Source organism: Abramis brama (genome assembly GCF_963993115.1).
Source record: "Abramis brama genome assembly, chromosome: 2".
Classification (NCBI taxonomy): Eukaryota; Metazoa; Chordata; class Actinopteri; order Cypriniformes; family Leuciscidae; genus Abramis; species Abramis brama.
In genome coordinates, this window is record NC_139964.1 from 62,836,389 (window position 1) to 62,863,682 (window position 27,294).

At 37.4% G+C, this 27,294-nt stretch overlaps 1 protein-coding gene across 1 annotated transcript in view; it reads left to right on the top strand.

Moving 5' to 3' along the window:
• pard3ba (par-3 family cell polarity regulator beta a) overlaps window positions 1-27,294 on the top strand; it is a 160,173-nt gene that overhangs the window by 60,496 nt on the left and 72,383 nt on the right. Inside the window, exons 6-12 of the mRNA XM_084095055.1 lie at window positions 1,945-2,031; window positions 3,491-3,616; window positions 4,797-5,233; window positions 8,997-9,136; window positions 9,457-9,582; window positions 15,953-16,138; window positions 20,785-20,958. Of these exons, the coding sequence (XP_083951181.1) occupies window positions 1,945-2,031; window positions 3,491-3,616; window positions 4,797-5,233; window positions 8,997-9,136; window positions 9,457-9,582; window positions 15,953-16,138; window positions 20,785-20,958 (1,276 nt within the window). The remainder of the gene's footprint in view (window positions 1-1,944; window positions 2,032-3,490; window positions 3,617-4,796; window positions 5,234-8,996; window positions 9,137-9,456; window positions 9,583-15,952; window positions 16,139-20,784; window positions 20,959-27,294) is intronic.

Consider the following 27,294-nt stretch of genomic DNA (forward strand, 5'->3'; position numbering starts at 1 on the left):
TCTCTCTCTTGAAACCAACACGGAAGTGAATTAAATGGCAATTCATCAACTGGCCACTTGAGGCTGGCTGCAAAAGTGAGTCAAATCTGCATCTCCCCCATGTTGAAATGCCCAACTTTACAGCAGAAAAAAACATGTTTACAGCCTGGAGCAAAAAGTGGCTTTGGTCTATACAGCTAATTTTGCCCTTCATGACAACTGTGAAGGGGGTGAAATTTTTTATAACTCATCCGTTTAAATTATATTAAGCTTTAAATTTTTGCATAGTTAAGGGTGTGTCCACTTTTGAGTGACAGGTGGATTCCCGCTGCTGTGGTCATTAGTCATCATTAGCCGTTTGTCTGCTGTTTGTTAGCCGTCACATTACCTCAGCTCATTGTCTGACTGTAAAAATAAATTAATTCGGGAGTGACGCGCTGCCAAGATGGCGACGGTCGGCCACGCCCACTTTAGGACGTCATGGACACTACGTCCATATTTTTTTACAGTCTATGGAAATGAGATACTAGTAACACTTTCGCGGATATTCCATATCATAACAAGCAAAGTGTCTCAACTGAAAAAAATGCTGCGCTGCCAAAACGCTCTCAAGCGCCCAAAGCTAGGTGTTTTCAGCAGAGCGCCTAGCCTTTTTAGCCAGCTGAAAACACTAGGCGCTCTGCTGAAAACGCCTTGGTGGACACGCGGTCTTATCGTGCTTTATTGCATTACAGTGACAGTATCAAACTTCAAGTAGAGGGTGTAAAAGTTACCTTCAAATGCCTGTGCCATTAAAACTGATAAACCTGTTTTGTTTTGTTTAGAGGTTAAATGTGTGTTTCCGTATGGTCACATTTTTGCACCGGAGGAACGTTTTCATAGTTCCTATAACTATTGGCGGAAGGTGTCTGTTTTTTGCTGTATTCACACCTCAGGAACTGGGGATAAATGAACTCCTACTTCAGAGTAGGGTCTAACCCAGCACAATAGCAATGACCAGTGATGTAAATGTACGATGATTGGCCGAACGCATGCCATACAAAACACCAGCACCCTCTATTTTTAAAAAGCTGTTTAAACTTAGTTTACATACTTACTCCACGAACATGGAAAACAGCCATAGATGGACTGACGCCAAAGTCCAGGCACATCCATCCATCCATCCATCCATCCATCCATCCATCCATCCATCCATCATTCCATCCATCCATCTTTTCCTCTCTTGCAGAGTTTCAGTGCTATAACTTTAACACAACAAAAGAAAATGGTATTTTCTTGCCGCGAGTGTGGAATTGCCCTATTAAGTGGCACAAACGGTATTGGACAGTCATCAAAAGGGTGACAGATTAAACGAAGTGGCACTATTAGAGGAAGAGTTAGAGTAATGGGTATGAGAGTTAAAGGTAAACGAACATGGAAAACAGCGATAGATGGACTGACGCCAAAGTCCAGGCACATCCATCCATCCATCCATCCATCCATCCTTCCATCCATCCATCCATCCATCCATCCATCCATCCATCCATCCATCCATCCATCCATCCATCCATCCATCCATCCATCCATCCATCCATCCATCCATCCATCCATCCATCCATCCATCCATCCATCCATCCATCTTAGTATATGTGAAAATCTAGTGTATTCTATTTGTATAATGTAAGTACACAGTCAGAGTGTGATTGAATGCTACATTGCAACACACTTTTCAAGAGCTCTCGACCTGAGGAAATGATGCAGGTGACTGGGGGAGCACTCCATTGATATCCAAGACAGTTCCTACCGTAATGGTTTTTGGGCTTGTCATTTTGACATGTGACTGTTGTTCTGCTAATGTAATTGCGTTCCACTGAAAGTTTCCACTTCTAAAATACATTTTTCAGTTTGTTTGAAGTTGTTTTCTTTTTTCTGGCAAGAAACATTTAACAACTAACCTCTGGCACCACTGTGTTTTCCTAACTGTAGCAGTCTCACACGGATGGTGAAGATTTCTGGAGACCTCGGGCCTCTGGGAATCAAAGTCATATCATACTGCTCCTCACTGAGTGGAAGGTAAAGCACACACACACACACACTGGTTCACTATCTTTGTGGGGACTCTGCATAGACATAATGGTTTTTATACTGTACAATATGTAAATTCTATCTCCTTACACTAACCCTACCTGTCTCAAAAAACGTTCTGCATTTTTACATTTTCAAAACACTTCATTAGTATGATTTGTAAGCTGTTTTGCTCATGGGGACCAAAACTTTTTCCCACAAGGACAAGGATTTCGGATATTGTCATCTTTTTGGGGACATTTTGTAGGGTTATAATGTAGGGTTTACCAGGGTTTAACAGAACCAAACACCCACACAAACATATACACACACACACACACCCTCATGGTGTTTTACATATTTTCATGATAATGGACCGCTATGAGCTGCACGGTTGTAGAAATTCTGCTCTTCGATCCTCATGCTTTGACTCTTAATCGACTATAGACTAGAAGTAGTAGTTTAGAGAAAAACTTTTATACAGTTGACAATCTAGCAACATGAGATTAAAAGGATTGACAACATGTAACGCATACAAAATTCTTGAATTTATTTCAAAGTCATGTAAAATTCAGATAATATTACATAAATATTTTGTATTGTATGTAGGACATGCGTGCATTACTTAATTTCAGTATTGTTAGTCATCAGTTTCCCATTCATATTCACCCATAATCACACACTCACACACTTTCAGGAAGTAGCTAGGTGAATGGCTCTTTCAGACTGCATGAACAGGCCAAAAGTTAAGTGCTCAGGGCAAGGACACACACGTGCTGCGTGACAGGAAGTCCTCCCGGGGTGGACGGTGACATGTTTCCTGTTGTTGGGGCCTGTGTGCCCTGTTGAGCTCCGGATGGAAATAGACCCTCTCTCTGTAGGTGGTCAAACCTGTCCGATGACCTGGTGAACTACTCTTTGGGTTGTGCGAGTCTCAAAGGAAACCGTAAAGGAAGTAACAGCAAATTAAATCCTGTATTTACTTAATTTTCCCAGTAGTAACGGAATTGATCATTGAAATTGTTGACTAGAGAAGTCTGTTCTTGAAATATTGCTAATATTGAGAGACAATTCAGAGAAAGTTCCTGGAATATGATTGATATTTTTCATTAAAATCATTAAAAAAACAGTAAAAAGAATTAAAGCCCTGTTCCTCGTGTACCACTCCATATTTTACCAGATTAAATTATCCTACACATTCCCTGGTAAATACCAGACATATGTTTTTTTTGTATCATTTTTTTTTATCATTTCATTTTCATTTCATTTCCTCATTCATTCATTGCATTTTTTTTTTTTTTTTTTTTGATAAGCGGGTGAAACGCCTTGCTTAATAAATGTCTCCAGTTTTGAATATTTCTTTTGTATTTGTATTGGAATTCAGATACTTAAATACAACTAATATCTTCAATTGTTTGTCTCAAATTATGCCCTTCTGTCTTACATCTGTTTGTGCATGTGTCTTCAGGACTCTGGGTCTGCATATCCGATCCATCGAGGAGAACAGCCGCTCTGAACGAGAGAGGATCTTTCAAGAGGATGAGTGCATTGTGCAGATCAATGACATCGAGTTAATAGACAAGTCCTTCGCTCAGTGAGTGTCTGACTCCTTCATCTGTCACACTTTCATTGTTGTCAGGTGGATTACTAATCATCCACCCGCTCTCTTTCTCCCTACTTCATTCCCTTCTTCATTATCCATCTTTTGTGTTATTTTCACTTTCATGCAATTGTTGTCTATCCTACTCGCTTATAGCGTGCAAACCTTTTATCCATCCATCCATCCTTTTATCCATCCTTTTATCCATCCTTTTATCCATCCATCCATCCATCCATCCATCCATCTCTTGCAGAGTTTCAGTGCTATAACTTTAACACAACAAAAGAAAATGATCTTTTCTTGTCGCGAGTGTGGAATTGCCCTATTAAGTGGCACTAACGGTATTGGACAGTCATCAAAAGGGTGACAGATTAAACCAAGTGGCACTATTAGAGGAAGAGTTAGAGTAATGGGTATGAGAGTTAAAGGTTTTGAAGTAGAAAAGAAGAAAGACTGCAGTCAAGCAAGTCAATTTTACTTCTCCTTTACTTTGTCCTGAACTGAACTCCAAAAAGTTTCACACATGAATTGTGCGATTATCACGATTTTAAATTGAGAGTGAAGTGTCTCCATGATCTGCCTTTGAAGAAAGATAATAGTATCAACACATTGAATAATGCTGCACGTTTCAAGGCACTTCAGTGGGCCTTTAAGATATAAACGACTGTGTTTATGTAAACCTTATGTATTTGACAGTGAAATAAGATGCGAAAGAGAACTTTTTCAGACAGAAAATCTGATGAGAAGAGTAAGTGCAGAGTGATGTTATCAAAATCATTGATCCATATTGATGGAAGTGAGAGACTTATTTTGACGTTTTTTTTTTTCCGTTTCACTTTGATGTAAGTCACAATAAGAAATGAATAATCTGTTGCTTAACCGTGGTAAAATCTGTAATGCACCACCTTGCTAATCTTATTATTTTAACATAATCACACCAGTCTAAAGTGACAGGGTCAATTCCAGGGAGTCATGAAAAAAGATGGAAACATTGAGAAGTGATTCCCACTGGAAGTTCTAGAGAAAAGGCTCTTGAATGGTGCTAATTAAGGAGGCTGTTAAGTCTAGAGCTCTTCTGAATCTTTGAAGGACCTAAGGGATGTCTTTATATTCATGTGATCTACAAATGTGCATTACAGAACAATAAGACAAGGTGTCGCTCTTGATGTTTCAGGTCCCAGGAGGTGTTTCGCCAAGCCATGTCCTCCTCGACCGTACGCTTGGAGGTACTTCCTGTTGCCAACAAGCTCCGTTACGAAAAGAGCCTCATCGGTCAGCTTTTCAACAGCGCCGAACCAACCACTGTGGTCCCTAAAGTCAAGAGTCCTTTCTTGGTCCATAAACTCGGCCCGAGTAAAGCGGCGACTCCGTCCCCAGAGCCCCCTGTCTCACAGACCCCGCCCCTAAAGGAGGAGGAGCTTCGCCCTGCAAGACACTCCCCTGTTGAATCAAATCATCACAGAGATACGCCTTCTCCTCCCGTCAGCGCATCACCCATCCTCAAAGATCGTAGCGAGAGCCCCGCCCCAAAAACGAGCCCAGCCCTCGCTGCGCTGGTTAACACGATCGGCAAAAAGCCTGGGAAGAAAATGAAGATCGATTTGAAGAAAGGTAAGCTGGAAGTGAAATGAATTTCCAGGTCATTTTAAAAAAATGTTTCAATTTAGTCATTCTTTCTATATAATTTTTTTACTCAAAAATATGCTACACTGGCTACGTTTACATGCAACCAAATAATTCATTAGTAATTGGATTGACGGCTCAGTGGGACTGAAAAACCTTCATGTAAACACCTTAATCGATCCGATTGAGCTCGATCCGAATGAAAGGGGTGGTTTATTCCTTTTCTAATCCGATCGAGAGAACATGTAAACACTTGATTGGATTGAAAAACGAGACTGAAAGGACTGCGCATGTGCAATGACGTTGAAATAGCGTAATGACGTATGACAGATGTGCGATCGTGTAAATGAGTGTCCCGTCATTCTAAAATTCTCCTTTCACTCAGCGTCTGTGAAGTGGAGCAGGACAACTTCCCAACCGTCTTTATTTCGGATTCTCATCCACAGATGACTGGTTTTGGGCATTTTTACTGTGTGATAAATATAAGCAGCACGGCACAACGGTTGATATGCTCATTATCTCCAAATTATGAACAGAAATGGATAACTAATTAAGTTTGCTGTTTAAAACAAATAAAGAATGTTGGAGAATGGTTATTATGCACAAACAGCAGGAAACTGTATATTCGTGCATTGTGAAATATAAACGTGCACATCAACCCGATCACATGGTAAGCGTTCATGTAAACACTACATTCAGATTCATCAATCGGAATGAATTCAGTCCGACTGAAACAAAAGTTGTGCATGTAAACGTAGCCACTGTAGAAGTAAAATGGCTTGTGAATGTCAAACCTCACCTCTCACCTTTCCTCACCTTCTTTATCACTCCTCTCAGCTGATTGACAGCTGCTATTGTTTAAAACTTTAATGTCAGGTGCTCTTCTGGGACTTGAGATTTCATCATTTGCCGTCTTTAGTATGCTGGATTGGCCGCTATCCTCTATGACATCTCTCCCTCAAGTGTGTTTGAGAGAGAGACAGAGCAATTCTCAGCTTCAGTAATCTCACGTGTCCCTTCAGACGAGAGACTCCAGGGAATCGCTATCTTAGCATGATTCTTTAAGCCTCATTTTTCTCTCTCATCTCTTATTGTGTTTCTACGTGAATCTCATGAAACCTGTCAGTAACATGTCCAGGTCATATTTCACCCCAAAATCAAAGGAAAGAAAAATATAAATTATTTTCATTCATTATATAATTGTATTTTATTCATACAAATGTAAGCCTTGTATTGCAACATTTAATGACAAATAAGCTCATTTGCAAATAAGCTACAATATCAGTACCAGTACAATAAAATAAGAGTGTAAAAATTTGTTAAAGATAAAGTGTATTTATTATATCATGATACTATTTGGTAGTGTAATGCCTTTAATTTATGCTGATTTTACACAAAAAAAAAATCACTGTATTGCCAGTTTTATACTAGTATTTTGTAGTATTTTTAAATGGTAAAATTGTTATGAATATAAAAATAATTAAATATAAATATAAATGCAATAAATACATAAATATGAATATAATATATATTAAAATATACATGCATTAGGTATAAAAATGACTAAATAATAAGCTATGCGATGAACATTAAAATATGTATCCAGTAAATATAAAAATAACTAAATATTAATGCTTACGCAATAAAGATAAAAAATAAATATGTGCAATAAATATAAAAAACAACCTAATAGTAATATGTATGGATGAAATACACAAATATTTTTTTTCGCTTGCTCTTGTGATTGATTTTGAAATGTGACCCTGCATGTTTTAGTGAGACTCACTCTTCCATCTTCTTTTTTCCGCTTCCCCTCTTCCAGTGCTTCCACTTCCTCTAATCATTTTTTTTTCAGGCCACACCCTTTGTCATTGTTTCTATCGTTCTTCTTTCACACCATTTCTCTCTCTCTCCTCATCCTGTATCCTGCTCTCTGCATCTCCCGTCTCCTGTAGATGTGTTCACGTGTGAAATTAAAGTGCAGAGCTGTCTAATCCCCGTAAGGAAACATTTATCAACGAGCAGGGGTGGAGACTGAGAGAAACCGACAGCTTAAACACAGGTTATCAATCCAGAGTGCTTGAAAGCCTTCATCAGCGTACCATTGACCTTTTGACCTGATCTTGGATCGGATGAGCTTGATACAGTTTTTGCCATTATCCACCATCTTGCTCTCTAGAACCCATATCAGCAGTCAATCATTTCTAAACCAGACTTCAGTGATAATAGTGACACTTTGATTCTGACAAGCCTTTAAATCTTCGCTGTTGGGTGGAAACCTTGCATCTCCAAAACACTACTTTTTAGGAAATGGAAAAAAAAATTCAAAGTTGATATTGTGGCTTTATATATGGTCAGACACTTGCATGTGTCATTATATTATTAACATTTTACCAAAATCAAGATCAAATGGAGTTTTTGACCAGAGAATTTTGGACACGTGTATTATCTGAGGCAGTAACGGCATCACATTACATTTTCATTAACTTACAGCTTATAAAGTTTATTTTAGCTATGTAGGCTCTCAGTTTATTCAGTCATTTGGCCAAAATCTCATGTTATTAAAGATGAAGTGCTACGCAAGGACTATTTAAGACAATATTGGCCATGACTCGATGACAAATACCAGACTAAGACACTCTTCTCCGCTCCTCAAGTACATAAGTACACCTTTACATATATAGATTTTCTTGAGTAAAGAAAATGCTGTACTTATTCAAACAAACAGTTCTTTATTTACCCTTGCATTGCAGACAAGCAGAGACGGTCCAAACTGTGTGCGGCACTTCATTCATGATAGAGGCGGGTGGAGTTATGAGGTTTGACTGACAGTTTGAGGATCCAATGGAGTTACGAGATTTAGTCACAAGCTCTTTTTAATACTTTTCATTGGTTAAATATTTGCAAAACCCACTGACAGATGTGGAGTGACCAATAGTAATGATTTATGAAAAAAAAAGACGAAATATGGAGATACGAGATTTCCGCCCAACAGAAATGAAATCGAACTTTCATTGGCAGTTTTGTTCGACGAGCATTTAAATTGACATTTTTAATTAGAAAATTCTAAGTTTCATTCTGACAGGCCTTTTCAATTGAATTTTCTTTGGAAGTTTTTTCCAAAAGCCTTTCAATTGTAAAAACTTTCAGAGCTACTAACTTTTTATTAAAAATGTGGAATATTCATTGCAATAAACAGTTCAAGTTTTAGTCTGTAAGTTAAAAGTTTGCAAGGCTATACATTTTTCTTTCTAGTCGAAAAACATTAAAAACAACCAATAAGATATAAGAGATTTTGAATTATGTATTTCCAACTGGCATTCCAGATTCTCCTTCATATCTGTCAACATCCTTAGATTTTCACGCTAAAACTAGTCAATCTCTTTGTCTTTTTCCAGTTTTGTGTCTTTTGAAGTTTGTGTTGTACATCAAAGAGTGTACAGTAAATGACCAGAACATCACATCTTTCATTTAAGTTTGCAAAATGTTCTCAGTGATCTTCCCTGCGGTGAATAGAGCCTTAGGATGTTAGCAAGTCTTTAGAGCCTTGTGGAAGGGATATAAGTGGAACATTTATGTACTTTTTCAATTGTTGGCACCTTATTTTATATCATACAGCAGAGTAAAATATGTTCGGAAGTTAGTGTAGCTTTTGTTTTCCACACTGTTGAACACGGTAAGAAGCCCATTTGTCTGGTTCACTGGGTCATTAAATAAATGCTGAATGTTTCTGGCCTTCTTCTCTCCCCAGGCACGGAGGGCCTCGGTTTTACCGTGGTAACCAGAGACTCGTCTCTTCTTGGTCCAGGACCCATTATGGTCAAGAGCATTCTGCCTCGCGGAGCTGCCGTTAAAGACGGGCGGCTCAAGTCTGGAGACCGTATCCTGGAGGTATTACATGCTTTCTGCGTCAGTGCAATCATGAGAGCACAACCTGGCAAATGCAAAATCAGAGCTTATTTATAGAACATTAAATTATGCTGTTCCTTCCCCGACCAGTTATGCATTTAAAAGGTATTGTTTTAAATGCAATCTAAATATATTGTTTCAGAATGCATAATGCATTTTGGACGTAATTAGGCCAATTGTCTGTCTTGTATCGCACCTGGCCAAGAGACACAATTAATACTGACATGTTTTCCATCTCGTCAAAGTGTAAATGGACATTTTTGCTCTCTGTTTTGATGGTTACTGGAAATTGCTTTCTCTAGGTAAATGGAGTGGACATTACAGGACGCACACAAGAGGAACTGGTGGCTATGCTGCGGAGCACCAAACTGGGAGAGACCGTATCAATGATGGTTGGAAGACAAGAGGAGTTTTTGCCCAGAGAACTGGTAAGACTGTAGTGCAACAGTCGAGTAGTAAAAACTATTTTTTCCATAAGGAAATTGATTTTTACCAATGATTTATAAACTTTTAGACAGACCTACTGTGAGTTCCAAGGTTGTTAATCGATGGTATATGCTTGCTTTTATTGAAGCCATCCGTAAAATAATTTAATAGCTAAATTTGTGGTGAAAAACTACAGTACTGGCTAAATGAACTTGCTGGGAAAGCTCACTAATGACGTAATCGAGCTGGTCTCGCTATGCTGTCAAAATACTAAATATTTGTATAATTATTTGCATGCATATTTTGCAATAAACTTTTGCAAAATATGCATGCAAATAATATAACCAACAACGTGCTTAGATTTTTGCTAACCCCATCAGTCCCCTCCTTTATTTTGAATGTGTCGAATCAGCTTGTGACGGGAAGTTGTACACACGACACAGCAGTTTAACAGGAAGCCTTGGGCTGATGCTGGTCCATCCCTTCACCCAGATGTTATATGCGAGGCGTGTTGATCGCTGACCCCTTTCAAAGCATCTTTATTTTTCTTCTAAACATCAGACCCCCGTTAGAATCCAAACAACGAGTAAAAGCGCACTTGTGGCGCCACTAGATCCATCATCGCAGGAAGAAAGACCACATCCCTTCATTGTGTCTCTGTCTATCCTCAGTTCATTTACACTCTAGTGTCTGCTTATCAAAGGCTTCTGGTTTAGACGGGTCATCTGTGATATATGTGGGCTGCCAAACAATTCATAATCGGTTTGACTGTAAAAAATTTCTTTCATGCATTACTTCCTCAATTAGATGTCTGAGATTATTATTATTATTATTGTTTGTTTTTTTTTAGTTCAGAATTTGTATTATCTTTTTATTGCGAAAATTTAAAACTAATGCCCGGTTAAATGTGGGGTTTATTTATGGATTTAGCTTTAGTACTTTGTTAAATGTTTGCTGTCCCAGATCTGTTCAAGAAGAGCAGCTGTATGTCATTGACAATGACTATTATTGGACCATTAATTCTTGTTAGGCACAAAAAAACGTCATAAAGCGCTGCTCTGCAGTATCTATTCACAGAGAGAAAAACCTTCTCCATCTTTCCACCCTATTCAAATTCAAAGTGGGTTAGCTGTGCCACTGCTTAGCCAGGGTAAATTATGGCAGAAATGCGACGGCAGGCAAAAGGAAAAAATGACACACTCGGGAGAAATATTTTTTCAGAGAATGGAAGAGTATGACAAGATATAATGACAGTGTTGAGTAGATTTCACCATCTGCCTTTTTAAAGGATATGAGTGTGTGTGTGTGTGTGTGTGTGTTTATATTTCATTCCAACCAATGAATGCATCCAAACCTGAAATACCCTCCATAAACACCCACCGTCATACAGTATTCATCGGTTTCTTTAACCACCCACTGCAGTGCCATCTTAATTTAAAAAGGCAGATTTGGCTGATGGTCAGCCATTAGCAAAAATAAAGCATCTTTTATAACAGTCTGCTAGAATCCAGCAGGTCTTTTAGACAGGAAATGGACGTCACCATAAATGTCCATCCTGTTAAGCAGCTAGATGTGTCTGTTTAGAGATGGAGCAGTCGGCATGACCCATATTTAGAGACCGTTGACAGAGTTAAAGCCTTGTTTTTCTGAATCAACCTTTTGGGATCTAGTCCTGGTGCTGATGTGTTGGTGACTGGATATCCTGGATGCAGGAGTGTGTCACCGAAACGTCCGGCCCTGCTGGAAAATCCAGCTATAATCATCTAATGGTGCCTAGCTTACCTGATTTATAACTCTCACAAGATGGTTTTTAGCTGGTCCAAACTGGTGTAGAATCTAGATTGTTGATCGTACATGGCCAAAAATATGGTAATTTTTAGTAATGTTTTGTTATTAAGGATGTGTGAAGCCTATATTCGAATTTGGAAAGGCATGGAAAATGAGTAACGCATGGAGCCCCTAAAGGGACATGGTTAGGCTTGCTGTGTTAGTCGGTTACATTACAGCACATCCGATTTCATTTATCACATGAAGATAGTAAGGAGAGAGATGACTGAAAGGACGATGTCATAGGATTTGATGCGTAACAGATCCTGATCGTCATTAACAAATATCTTGTAAAATTTGAGGCCAGTACTGCCGCTCCCTATACATGGATTACGTACGAGCGCGCATTCAAAAGACATTTCAATACCCCGCATATTGATAGTGGCTCCCTGATACCCATAAAAATACACAATATAATTACCCAACTATATAATTGCGAGAGAATGCAAAAGCATTAAAATATATTTTTTCCCATCACCATGTCCCTTTAGGGGCTCCGTAGAATGCGTCGTTTCCTTTCTAAACAGTATTCCGCTTCGGGCACATCTCTAATATGTATTTGCATTGTTGTGTAGAACTTAATCAGACATGCATTAGATTCTGTGGGCTTAAGTAAATGTACATTAATGAGCATGACGAACTATAAATGTCGAAGGCCACGTTCACACTGCAACAGAATACGGTTGTCAGTTCTGTATTTGAGTCTTTAATACGGTTATGTTCACACAAAGTTCAGTTATTTATGGGAGTCGCATACTCACGCCGTAAATTTTCAATTGAACCGGGCTGGACAACTAGTTGTGTGTCACGTCATATAGTGCGAGAGAGCCGTTCTGTGCTGCACACACACGTGTCCACCGTCTGCTCCTTCAGTAACTTACAGTGACAGAGATATGAGCTGAAGGTTTTAGATTTAGTTCACCATTCTCCACCAGAGCTGCTCTACGCAGGACTCAAATGATCCGCTCTCCACTCAGATGTAAAAGCTGCTGTTGTTAATGATGGTTTGACGGGTGAACTCGTGGCTTGATTGGACTCTTGTCGTGGCATCTTGGCATCTTTGATATTACTTTGGTCACTGTCGCTATGGTTCCTGGTTAGAGAATACTGGCTTCACTCCCGTTGTACATTCCTTCAGACTGTGTTCGATTGCCGTGTGAACGGGACATTTCGAGACTCACACCTGTAAGTAAATGCGATCGTCAATCCCAAAAACTGACAGTGTGAACGTGGCCTAAATTTGAGCATTGCATTAAAGTTAAGCTGACTGATATTGCCATCGGTTTGTCACGTGCTGTGAGATTAAATGAATGCAGTGGGTGGAATTAATGTCTTCAGTGGCATATTCATTTTACCTGATAGCCAGTAGCAATACATCAGCCAAACATCAAATTAAAATGTAATGTAAAAATGTTTTGTGCCCACAAGACATGGGCATGCACTGCAAAAATGTATTTAAAAGAATGATAAAGTGACTATATTTAGTGATGTTTGTGGTATTCCACTAGACAAATTACACGCGTGTTCAAGATAAATGATCTAAAATCAAGTCTTGATAGAAGTTGTGTTATTTGAACCATGGCGTTCATGGTGGACGGACAAGATATTTGTTGTAAAAGCTGAATATTTATTTTTGTAACCAATTTTTCAACAGAATTTGAAGGGTCTGTGGAGTTTGAGCTGTAGACCCTTTGATTCAGGTTTTCTGTGAGGATGGAGGGGTCAGAAAGCACATTGCACACAGTTGCACTCAGAGGAAGAGAGGTCGGGCACAGGGCTGGTGGAGCATGTAGAAGTCCTTGAGATGGTCTTTGTAATAATTCCTCTTCCTACACAGGATGTGTTCTGCTTTGTCATGGCCTGTTTAATTATATTTGTTATTTGGGTCACGGCCACTTCTTTCCAAAAGCCAATGGACGCTTTTTAAAGCTGTGAGTAATATAAAAAGTGTAGATGCTTTCATGTAAGAGCAGATGGCGTTCTGACATCAATTCTAATTTAGTTCAGTATCTGGGTTAAGGTGCATTGACTTCTAGCCAGGGGCATCAAAACACATTTCCCGTGGATTATTTTTGTGTAAATGACACAAAGACTTCCTCTTAAAATGCGTTGTGAATCAAATCAATTATGGAAAATGTTATTGCTCAGGATATCTTGGTTATGTTTTATCATTAAGGATACATTTTGTCTCTGATGTTTCTCCTTAAATAATATTAATATTAAGCTCTTGAAGCGCACTGACCCAACTTTTTTATTAATTACTATATCAGTATACATGTATTAATATTAATGATTTGTTAAAATTAACGACTATTAATACTAATATCAAGTCCTATTAAAATAATATATAATTACTAATGTTGATATTAATAATGTTTGTTGTGTAAATGCATTATTATTATATCAGTTACTATTAATATTAATTAATTGTTAATACTTATTAAATACTATTGATATTAATAACATTTATTAATGTTGCCAATTAATATTAATATTATTTTTTAATACTAAAATGAATTCCTATTAGTATCATATGTAATATCCTGTTAATATCATTAGTGTTGATATTAATAATACATATTAATATTATCAGTTAATATTAATTATGTGTTAATACTTATTGATAAGTATTAATGCTAATACAATTTATTTATATTAATATCAGTTATTATTGATATTATATATTAACACTAATGACTAATATAACTAATTACTTATATTTGTCATACTTACAGTGTCAGTTCATATTAATTACTTTAATACTAATGTTATTTAAAAAAAAATTAAAATACAGTTTTCCAAGTATGTTTATTGTATTTGCATTACCCATAGGCCTGTTTTATGTGTATGCTGCAATGCTGTGTTTACACATCGCTCCACTTATTCCCAACGTGAATCCGCCTTTTAAGTGTCACTGACCTTTTTTCCCAGCTTTTACTCATGTACTTTTAGTTAGAATAGTTAATCACATGGTGTGTATGAGAGCATATGAGTGTGTATTTGCCCTCAGGAGGACATGTGAAGTCTGGGCCTCGAGTGTTGATAGGACCACCGAAGCGGCATCTCCCTCGTTCCTCGTGTGAGGAGACATCAGACAATCTGATATTCTCGCTGGGACCAAAGTCTGACCTCACTTACAAACAGGCCTTTTATTGTGTGCTAAAACTCAGATTTGTCGTCCGCCTCAGGCCATGTACGACACATTATCATCAGTAAGAGGACACACTAAAAGGACTACTTGAAGCTTTACCCCATTGGCCCTCCTATATTTCATCATTAGCTCTTAGTTAATGCTTTTTGCCCAACTTCGTGCTCTTACAAAGTCATTTTTGTTGCTTTTTTCCCCTGGCCCATTTCCACAGTAGCTTAGCAACAGGCTAATGTTTAATGTGGTTTCCAGAAGGATGTCAGTCGCGTTTAGCCGATGCACTTTATTCCAGGCCTTTTTGCTAGGTTTTATTGATACGATTGTGGAGAGGAGGAGGACACGATGTGGAGAAAGGGTCAAAGGCCATGGCGCTGACACCCCTGATCTCTTTGATAATGATGTTTTGCAGCAAAAGAAAGCAAAAAGAGAAGTGAAATGTGTGGGTAGTTCTGAGTGTGTGTGTGTAAGTGTGTTCAATAATGAGTTATTAGTCTTAAATGGTGTCGTTCTCCAACCCCCGCCCTCCTGAATGAATCACTGACAAAAGCTTGTTATGTTTCCTTTTGATCTGGCACGTTCTTATGCTCGAAACCTTTCACGTTCAAGTCAAATGACCCCCGATGTGTTTTCCTGCCTCACCATTAGACATTCATTCATTCTGTCCAAACTCTACTTTATATATTTATCCATTATAATTCCATCCATTTGGTCATGTGTACAACCTGCCTGTATTTTAACTGAGATCCATCACTAAAATATACAATACCTTTCAAAAGTTTAGGGTCAATAAGATATATTTTTTTAAATAAATGAATAATGTAATGGATTAAATTGATCAAAAGTGACAGTAAAGGCATTTATAATGTTACAGAATATTTCTATGTCAAATAAATGCTGTTCTTTAGACCTTTCTATTCATCAAATAAATGTATATTTTAAAATATGAAGCAACTTTTTTATGAGCAGCTAATCAGCATATTAGATTTTGACACTGAAAACTGCATCACAGGCATACATTACATTTTAAAATATCTTTAAATAGAAAATAGTTACTTTCAATTAATGATATTATCTTGGTTAGCATACAAGATTTCTATAAAAAAATAAAATAAAAATGTAAACACTCATGTGCTCATCTCACTTACATCCATTATCTTATTGGAGTGTTCCAGGTTCAATACGAGTTCAACTCTATCGACAGCATCTGTGACATGTCGATTACCACCGACAATCATTTTGACTCGGCGTGTAGTTTGTAAACGCAAGCAAAAAATTGCATGTCCAGTAATCCACTTACAGTTGTAGTCAATGCGGCAGGATGTTGCACTGGGGTAAATGCTCACATTAATACAGTTTTAAAGTCAACTGAGATGCTGACCGAAGTGTGTTATTTGCAGAAAGGAGAGCCGTCAGGTCCACTGCTGGTTGAGGACGGACGAGAGCAGCTGATGTTTGAAGTTCCTTTGAACGACTCCGGCTCAGCTGGTCTGGGGGTCAGTCTGAAGGGTAACAAGTCCCGAGAGACCGGAGAAGACCTGGGCATCTTCATCAAGTCCATCATCCACGGTGGCGCCGCAAACAAGGTAAAAGCGGCCGGCGTCAACGCTAACGTCCGTTCATTTCAGAGCTTCAGTGATGAAAGTCACTCAAAACCTGTGCATGTCGCAACATACACAGTTCTAATAAAAATCATTTAAAATTAAAAAAGTGATTAAATACATACCGGTACATACTTTAAGAAATATATAAATATACATTTGCTCATAATACATAATTCATTCAACTTGAAATGTTAAAATTGTACGTATTTGTACATGTATTTGTACATATTATAATTAGATTAATAAATGCATAAAAAATCTGTCTTTTTAGTGTTATTTTTACACTATAGTATTTATAAATATTTAAAATTAGCTTGTATTTTTTCATTTAATTTTAGTTTTAGTTATTTTGTTTTTAAATATTTCTATTTAGCTTTCTGTAGTAATAGTAGTAAATTTAGTACTTAAACAGTACTTCAATTTTCTTTTTTTAAATCTAATATATTATCTAATTATTTTAGCTTTATTTCAATTAAAAAGGAGATTTAATAGTTTTAGTTTTATTTAACAATAACAACATTGGTGAATTTTTATTTTTTAATGTTAACTATTGCATTAACTACTTTAAGCCTATTTAAATTCAAAGTAAACACTTGGTTTACGTAATATGAATGATAAATTCACACAAAATTATTTGACACCCTAAAATGTACATTCATAAGGCATAGTTGTCACCCACTTAAATGGTCCAAATATTGTATTAGTTTGTAATTAGCACTATGTTTTGGGAAGCAATAATACAAATCTTGCTTATATTTTGTAGAGTACACCATAGTATGCTAACTGTGATTCACCCAAATGGCCTCAAACTAACAAAACAAAACAAAAGTAGATGAATGATCAGACGAATAGTGGCCATCGTAGCCTGTTCAGGTTTGTCGTGGTGGTTCGGGTTATGCTGTATCTGTTGTAATAGGTGAACCTTAGCAAGTGTTATCAGAGAGATATGAATACTCGTATCCTGTCCTCAATCAGTCCAGTCAGGCAGCAGGTGTGTGTGTGTGTGTGTGTGAAGATAAGGCCACATCTACTGGCCCCTATCAGCACTCCAGTGGAGATCGAGCTGCATCACAGGCCTCCATCAGAGAGACACTCAAAGAAATAGACATTTTCAAAGGCTGAGGTCTTCATTTGACTTCGGCCGTTCACCCTTATCACTCGCATTCTGTTGCTCCTCAAGCACTCCAAGATTGAGATAAAATGGGCATGAATTTAAAAGCTCCATAATTTCTAGAATAAATGATCGGAATGCAATTACTCTGCTTAGTAATAAAGAAAAACATGTCGTAGGCTATCTTTGGAGCTCTTCATGAGGTGGCGTCCTTCACGAGGGCTTTAAAAAGCCGTCTTGGGTTGTGATCTTCCAGACGGTCTGCTTGTGTATGCATGAGTATGTTTTCTCAATAGATGGGCACAAGTGTTTGTGTCCGTTCTGCCTGAGACCCCCTCCCAGGTCAGTATCAGTGGTCTGCGGTCAGTGACCCCGCTCTAGGGTCAGGATCATCCGCCGTGACACAGACTCTCAGGAGTCTTTAGCGGCTCCAGTGGCTTTTAGCTGCTAATCTCTTTTGTTCCTCCTCAGCTGAGTTTTATTTAGGAAACCACAGCTGTGAACCTTAATCCAATTCACTCCGGCCTGGTCCTTTCACACTAATGATATGCATCTGTAATTGTATCTGGATTCATACTGGGATGCATTAAACATTTAACAGTGGGGCTAGACGCTGCATAAATGTTTTTAAATCACACTATAGGGGTTTAGTGCTGGGAGTAGCTAGCTAAAAGTAGCACTGCTACTAACTTAACCACATGTTGTAATGTGACCGTAAAGAGTAGTGGTGGTTCATTGAAAAGTACAGATTCAAAAGAACAGTTTGTTCACAAATCGGGTTAAAAGTACATTTAATGCTGTCATCTTGAATGAGATGTGCATGTTAATACAATGATTTTGTATAAAATGTCTTTAGTTTTTTTTTTTTAGCTTAATTATACTGCTCTTGATATACAGTGAGGAAAATAAGTATTTGAACACCCTGCTATTTTGCAAGTTCTCCCACTTAGAAATCATGGAGGGGTCTGAAATTGTCATCGTAGGTGCATGTCCACTGTGAGAGACATAATCTAAAAAAAAAAATCCAGAAATCACAATGTATGATTTTTTAACTATTTATTTGTATGATACAGCTGCAAATAAGTATTTGAACACCTGAGAAAATCAATGTTAATATTTGGTACAGTAGCCTTTGTTTGCAATTACAGAGGTCAAACGTTTCCTGTAGTTTTTCACCAGGTTTGCACACACTGCAGGAGGGATTTTGGCCCACTCCTCCACACAGATCTTCTCTAGATCAGTCAGGTTTCTGGGCTGTCGCTGAGAAACACAGAGTTTGAGCTCCCTCCAAAGATTCTCTATTGGGTTTAGGTCTGTAGACTGGCTAGGCCACGCCAGAACCTTGATATGCTTCTTACAGAGCCACTCCTTGGTTATCCTGGCTGTGTGCTTCGGGTCATTGTCATGTTGGAAGACCCAGCCTCGACCCATCTTCAATGCTCTAACTTGAGGGAAGGAGGTTGTTCCCCAAAATCTTGCAATACATGGCCCCGGTCATCCTCTCCTTAATACAGTGCAGTCGCCCTGTCCCATGTGCAGAAAAACACCCCCAAAGCATGATGCTACCACCCCCATGCTTCACAGTAGGGATGGTGTTCTTGGGATGGTACTCATCATTCTTCTTCCTCCAAACACGTTTAGTGGAATTATGACCAAAAAGTTCTATTTTGGTCTCATCTGACCACATGACTTTCTCCCATGACTCCTCTGGATCATCCAAATGGTCATTGGCAAACTTAAGACGGGCCTTGACATGTGCTGGTTTAAGCAGGGGAACCTTCCGTGCCATGCATGATTTCAAACCATGACGTCTTAGTGTATTACCAACAGTAACCTTGGAAACGGTGGTCCCAGCTCTTTTCAGGTCATTGACCAGCTCCTCCCGTGTAGTTCTGGGCTGATTTCTCACCTTTCTTAGGATCATTGAGACCCCACGAGGTGAGATCTTGCATGGAGCCCCAGTCCGAGGGAGATTGACAGTCATGTTTAGCTTCTTCCATTTTCTAATGATTGCTCCAACAGTGGACCTTTTTTCACCAAGCTGCTTGGCAATTTCCCCGTAGCCCTTTCCAGCCTTGTGGAGGTGTACAATTTTGTCTCTAGTGTCTTTGGACAGCTCTTTGGTCTTGGCCATGTTAGTAGTTGGATTCTTACTGATTGTATGGGGTGGACAGGTGTCTTTATGCAGCTAACGACCTCAAACAGGTGCATCTAATTTAGGATAATAAATGGAGTGGAGGTGGACATTTTAAAGGCAGACTAACAGGTCTTTGAGGGTCAGAATTCTAGCTGATAGACAGGTGTTCAAATACTTATTTGCAGCTGTATCATACAAATAAATAGTTAAAAAATCATATATTGTGATTTCTGGATTTTTTTTTTTAGATTATGTCTCTCACAGTGGACATGCACCTATGATGACAATTTCAGACCCCTCCATGATTTCTAAGTGGGTGAACTTGCAAAATAGCAGGGTGTTCAAATACTTATTTTCCTCACTGTATATGTGCATTTTATATCTTATAGTTATAATATTATAGTAAAACATTTAAGAACTTGTAATCGTATTGATCTGTCTGTATCTAGTACTATGAAATGAATTGTATTTTTTTATTCTTTTTTTAATATTTAATTTTAAATTCTGCACTGTATTGGTAAATTATATTATCTTACATTGAAAATGTAAGCACTGCCATGATGATTTATAATTGTTTTTATTTTTATATAGGTTTTGTTTCTTTTTTTTAATATATTTAATTTGAAATATGCCATTGAATTTATAGATAAATTATATATCTTATTATAGTGAAAATGTAAGAGCTTTTCAATACATCTATAACTAGTACTATGGTATGTAGTTCAGTTTTTTGTTGTTATTATTATTTAATTTTGGCACTGAATCTGTAGGTAAATTAATGTATATATCTACATATATATATATATATATATATATATATATATATATATATATATATATATATATATATATATATATATATTATAATAATAATAATAATTATTATTATTATTATATATATATATATATATATATATATATATATATATATATATATATATATATATAATATAATATAATATAATATAATATAAATATAAATATAAATATACATATATATATATATATATATTAAAAAGCCATCTTGGGTTGTTCCCAAGTGGTAAATATATATATATATATATGTGTGTGTGTGTGTGTGTGTGTGTGTGTGTGTGTATAATAATGTTTAATATAATGTATATGAGTGTGTACAGTAGTACTACAGTAAAAATGTAAGTGCATTAAAAATATTAATCTGTCTATAACCATTATGATTTGGGACTCAATAATACAAATAATAAAAATAGTACAAACTTTAATAAAGTTAGTGTAGTGCTTAGTTATTAGATGATGATTTTTTAGAAAATAGACGTTTTTTCCACAGACGTTTAACTACTGTAAATTCTGAGTAGCTCTACGTGTTGAGTAACATTGGTGTTTGTCTTGCCTTGTTTGCAGGATGGTCGCTTGCGTATCAATGACCAGCTGGTAGCTGTTAACAGTGAATCCCTGCTCGGACGCTCCAACCACGATGCCATGGAAACCCTGCGGTACTCCATGTCGACTGAAGGGAACCTCAGAGGAACCATCCAGCTGGTGGTTCTGCGTGCTCTGGAGCGCTCGCCTGCACAGGTATGCCCAGAACCTGTACCGTACCATGTGTACCACTACAGACCGCTTACCCGCAGGGCCTCTGAACCCAGGTCACTGACCACAGCCCACCGGCATCACCACTATCGGCATCACAGGCTGTCAGGTGACCTCTGAATGGTAGGCCCTGTATACACCTGGTATTAAGATGCATTTGGTCGATCTGATCACATGTAGACGAGGCAGACACATTCCTGTTTATACTTGGTGTTTTAATCCGACTCTTTTGTCCACTTTCAACCACTTCTGTCCTGATATCTTTAAGGGGAGGGTCTATGGGTGGGTAAATGTATGGGTTTTCAGATCTTTCAATCTAATGGACAAAATAAGCTCACGCAATTTACATATAAACACAAAAGGGGGAACAAAACGGAAAACATACGGAGAGCAGCAGATTAAGTTTCTGCGCTGTAAGTGTGTTAGAAATCAGGAATGGTGAGAGAACTTTGTGCTTGGTACATTTTACTTCTTCAAACCAAACTTGGATCTGAATGCCGACAAAGTTTAAATCCTGTCTGGCTAGTGCGCTTCCCATAATGTTTTCACAGTAAGTCAGTAGGGGGAGAGAAGACGGTCTTTTGTGGCTGATCAACACATTCGACCACATGAGTGTTTAAGCTACGAAAGCAATCCGGTTGAATGCGTGGTTGAAAGTGGTCAAGCTCAAAAAAAATGTAGACCCCGTTTACACCTGTATTTATTTAGCGTCGTCCACTCGATCCGATCGACCAAAACGCATCTTAATTCCAGGTGCAGACAGGGCCTTAGCTAATGTGCACAAGGAAACACACACACATGCTGTGGCTGAAAGGGGAAAAATGGTTTTGACTTCCTCCTTATTCTAAGATTTAAATTACTTAAGTACTGTTGTTATCCTACAAGGAGAACAGAAAATAGGCTTCTGATTAAAAAGCTCTTTGTCCCAGTAAAAAAAGCCAAACAAAATTGGGGTCTGTTATATGAGTTGCCATGCGAGTTATTGCAGTATCATTGTGGACATTGAGATGGAGGTCCTTGAAATTAAATCAGTATAGATCCATTTTTTTATTATTATTTTTTACACGTTGAAGATTGTTCTTGTTTTTCCTTGACTTCATGAGAAAGCGCTTGTTCTTCTCTCCTGCTTCCTGCTTTTATACTAACTTCGTGCACATGCTTGTAAAGTATATTCATGTACTATTTTCACTTATTTATTAATGGAACATATACTTGTCAATGTCTGCTTTTCTTTTACTTCTTTTCTGTATCACTGAAGTTTTCTTATTGAATAAAATAATCTAAAATCTTTGCATGCACTCTGTTTCCTTTTAACCCTCTGGGCTTTTCTCCCTGGATCTTCTTTGTTTATTCTCTAAAGAGCATGTGTTGTCATACTTTTCTTTCTTTCAGCTTTTGAGAGATTTATCCAGTTCTTAAGATAGATCCAGTAGAGATAGAGTTGTGTATGCAGTGTGTACACTACCGTTTAAAAAGTTTGGGGTCCGTAAGATTTTTGTACCTTTTCATTAAAAAAAAAAAAAAAGAAGAAATTTATATTTTTATTCAGCAAATATGCATCAAATTGACAGTGACAGTAAAGAACATCTATAAAATAAATGCTGTTCTTTTGAACTTTCTATTAATCAAATAATCCTTAAATTTATCACTGTTTTTTACAAAAATATTAAGCAGCACAACATTTTTTTTCAACATTGATAATAATAAGAAATGTTTCTTGAGCAGCAAATCAGCATATTGTAATTATTTCTGAAGGATCTGAAGGATTCTGAATGACAATGCTAAAAATTCAGCTTTGCATCACAGGAATTAATAACATTTTGAAATATACTAGAGAAACTAATTATATATTAAATAAATATTTATTTTTTAAATAAATGCATTATTGGTAAGCACTGGACTTCTTTGAGAAACATATACAAAGTAATAATGATAATGACCCCAAACGTTTGAACGGTAGTGTATATGCTATATCTGATCAAAATATTCTGAAAATCACAAAAAATGAAATATTAAACTGGAAATTACAGGTGAACATTATATTTAAGAATGAGAAAGCATTAGAAAGCAAGAATCTGAGAAGCATATCATTGCATCAGATCAATGCATTTCAATTGAGTCTACATTCTCTTATAGGCAGTTAATGCACTATAAATATGCAATGTTAACCCATGCATTTCCACTAAACACCTGTTTGAAACCTTCAGTGTCTTTAGGTCTTCAGTGTATATATAGGTTTTGTTTGTGCTTGCATTAATGGGACACTCGCTCAGAAGTTTTTCCCTCTTTTAATATTGCCAGTTTTACATGTGTTTCAGGGGGTCCGCCATGTTCACTGGGGCCCCCCTTTTGTTAATGTGGTGGTAAGTTTAAGGAGTCACTCTGTGTATTAAAGACCCTGCATGACGAAATCCTTGATAATAGATGCGGTTTCACATGATGAAATCAGACAAGTCAGCTAAAACAATAAAAATACAATTTTACATGATAATGGAGACAGTTTCCAAACTATATGTATGTATGGAAAAATGTTTATCACTTCAGGAAATGGGTGTCTTTGTCATCTAAGCATATTATTTCAGAAATAGGCTCATATTCAGTATATGTTTTTTCCTTTCTTTTATGGGAACTAGTGTTAAAGCGCATTTTGATGGGGAGGTGGATCAATTTCCATGAGTCGGCAGCTCACTAAAACATTATTTTTCAGCCAAGAGATAATAAAAAAACTGCCGGAAGTTTTTCTTTTGATCTTCCGAGGTCACATGGTAAAGTTTCTAAATGCTTAGAAGTATTCAAATGTGACTTGATTTGAATTTAAAGTCTTTGTATCCAAGGTTAAACTGGGATGGTTCATCAATTCCGACAGCTTCTCATCAACGTCCAATGAAAATGAAGACAAATAGTTATTGACTCCACTTTCAGCGGTCTGACTTTGGGTGGGTGAAGACTGGAGTATTATTGGGGAACATTAGCTTATCCTCAACCCAATCTAGTGGTAGAAAGATGGTGATCGGTGCGGGCGGTAATGGCGCTCAATAGAAGGTGATGTGTCGCTGAGATGCATTCTTCATTAATCACATGCAGACGGAGCGATCAATATGCCATTAATCACCCAGACAGAGCTGAGTGATAAGAGAACGAGTGGGAGGTTAGAGAATCAAAAGTGTTTGTGGACTAAACTTAATGAGATGGTTCCTCAATTCAAGAAAAAATACTCAAAATAATAATTAAAAAAAAAGTATAAAACCAATTAACATGGTATTATCATGGATTTTTGGACTTTGGTAATACTAGATTAATACTAGACAAAAAAGTGAATTTTCAAAGTATTCCATCACTGTACCATGGTACCAGCACACCACTTTTTTGTAATTATTTTTAATTATTTGTTGTAATTATCGCTACTGTACAAAAGTTTGGGGTCAGTAAGATTGTTTAATGTTTTTCAAAGAAGTCTCTTTTACTCACCAAGGCTGCATGTATTGGAAAAACAGTAATATTGTGAAATATTATTGCAATTTAAAGGAACTATTCCATTTGCATGTATTTTAAAATGTAACTTACTCCTGTGATTCAAAGCTGAATTACTCCAGTCTTCAGTGTCACATGATCCTTCAGAAATCATTCTAATATGATGATTTGCTGCTAAAGAAACAGTTAAAATTATTATCAATGTTGAAAACGGCACAATATTTTTGAGGAAATCGTGATACATTATTTTCAGGATTCTTTAATGAATAGAAAGTTCAAAAGAACAGTAAAGATTTTAAAGATTTCAAATAAATGCTGTCACTTTCGATCCATTTAATGCATCCTTGCTGAATAAAAGTGTTAATTTCTTTGAAAAGAAATGCAAACTATTGCACAGTAGAGTACTTTATAGTACAATGATCTCATGTGAAACCTCCATCTTTGTTCCTCCTTCCTCGTTCTTCTCCTTCCTGTTTCTTCCCGCCCAGTCTGATATCTAATCCCGTTACCTCGCTGGATCTCCTCTTGCTCAGCAAGTTAATCAGATTACGCCATGGGTTCCATGAATGAAAGGCAAATTTTGGGTTTTAATGAAAGGCTGCCCGGGGCTACCCTGAGGGTTCCTCACCTCAGCTCACCCTCACTGTTGTCCGTGTGAAGAGGGGAGGAGACATCCATGGGTTTAGGGGCTTGTTTTGTTGGCTCTTTGTCTTCGGCGGTGGACCCAAGCTCCCTTGTCATTGTTGTCTGATTAAGACGTGCAGCACACAGTCTTTGAAGATGTCAGAGAGATTCTCGGTGTGTGTGTGTGTGTGTGTGTGCGCGGCGTTGTGGGAGTTGTACTCCAAAAACCAAGATGATATTTAACTAAATGACAATATGATCATGTTATAGACATGTTGACCGATGCAGGGAGAAATTATACTTTGACATTTTCTTCAGATGCTAGTGCTTGTTCAAGGCATTGTAATGCTGTTGCTACTAGGGTGCTCTAGGTGGTTGTTTTTATTTTGTGGTTGCATTTTATCATCCACCTGGCAAAATTCATTCTTCTACTCAAGCCACATGATTTGAGATGTCATTCATGTCTGTTTCACACATAGTGCTGCATGCAAGATTAGATTTAGTACTAGTTTTGCAAGATTAGTACTAGAGGCCCGGGGTTTGTTTAAATCAGTGTGAGCAATAGTAATAGTGATCCTCAAGCTCCACTAATAAGGACGATGCAGCGGTTGAAGTCGGTTGGAGGTGAACATGTAAATCAATAATTTCGACTGTTTAAATTGACTTTTCATTTTTAGTTTCCCTCCGTCTGGATTCTAGCAGTTGCTGTCCCATCATTCTTCAAGTACCTTTTGATATTTTCCTGCCAGCTCTCTATTTTTGTGTTAGACACTTGCCTACGTTAACCGTTGTCAAAGGCACAGATCACAGTGAAAGACAGCGAAAAATGTTGCTTATTCTCAGCATGGGGGGTTTTAGAGTCGTTTTTATGACAAACATAATCTCTGAGGAGAAAGAGAGCCTGGGAATCAGTTGTGTTTGGTCCATTAATGATTCCTGTGCGTCTGGAGAGACAGCGAGCAGGAGGCAGATGACAAGAGTGACGTTTCCACGTGTAAAGAACCATCATCCCCGCTAATGACTGTCCTCCAGCTGAGGCTTAACGTCGGAACAAAAGAACGAGGCTTTCATCTGTTTTTCCCCGCCATGTGGAATAGTACGGTATGAATGCATTTAAGCACACTTTGATATGGTGATATCCTAATACCTTTCATGTTCGTCCAGTGAGCCTGGGCTGTGAGTAGTGTGTTTGCGTTTGTAGAATGTGGTTTGTATGACAGTATAAAGTCTACAGTGTTCCTCCTCTGGGTTAGCCGTCCATACAGTGACAGCTGTAGCTCCTTTGTCGTCTGAGAAGAATCCATCAGGACGCGTCATTCGGTGGCCTCACGTCTTCATATTGACACATGTTCCCGTGTCTGTCTTGACTAGTACTGTCTGGCAGGATTGCCTTTGGCTTATGAATATTTCTAAATATGTCAGGGTTGCTTTTATCCTTTTGTCATTTACAGTTTGTTTTCAACAGTTTTTCTTTTTTCCCAATATGTTTTTTCTAGATCAGGGTAGTTTTCTCACATTTTTTTTTGAGATGTCAGTGTCTTTAAGTCTCTGCAGTGTTCCGTCTAAAAAATGCACGATTTTACACTTTGAATTGCTCACCAAAGCTTGCATTTATTTTACCAAATGACAGTAAAAATATTAATATTGTTAAATATTATTACAATTTAAAATAAAATGGCTCTTTTTACATATTTTAAAATGTAGTTTATTTCTGTGATGCGAAGCTGAATTTTCTGCATCATTACTCCAGTCTTCAGTGTCACATGATCCTTCAGAAATCATTCTGATATGCTGATTTGCTGCTCAGAAAACATTTCTTCTTATTATTATCCATGTTTAAAAAATGTTATGGAATGCATGCTTTTATGGAAAGCATGATGCATTTAAATTTTTTCATTTTGATATTTCGATGAATAGAAAGTTCAAAAGAACAACATTTATTTGAAATACAAATCTTTTGTAACATTATCAATGTCTTTACTGTCACTATAGGTCAATTTAATGCATCATTTCTGAATAAGAGTATTTATTTATTTCCCACCTCAAAAAAATATGCAGATCCAAAACTTTTGAGCGGTAGTGTAGGTTGCTTGCATTCAGGCATGGAGCATCATGATGTGTCATGCTACTTTTGATGAAAATGACAAGACTTGGACTAACTTTAATAAACGAAATGTTTATATACGCTCCTGTAAGCCCGTTTATTGGTCCAAATGGGTGTTTCTG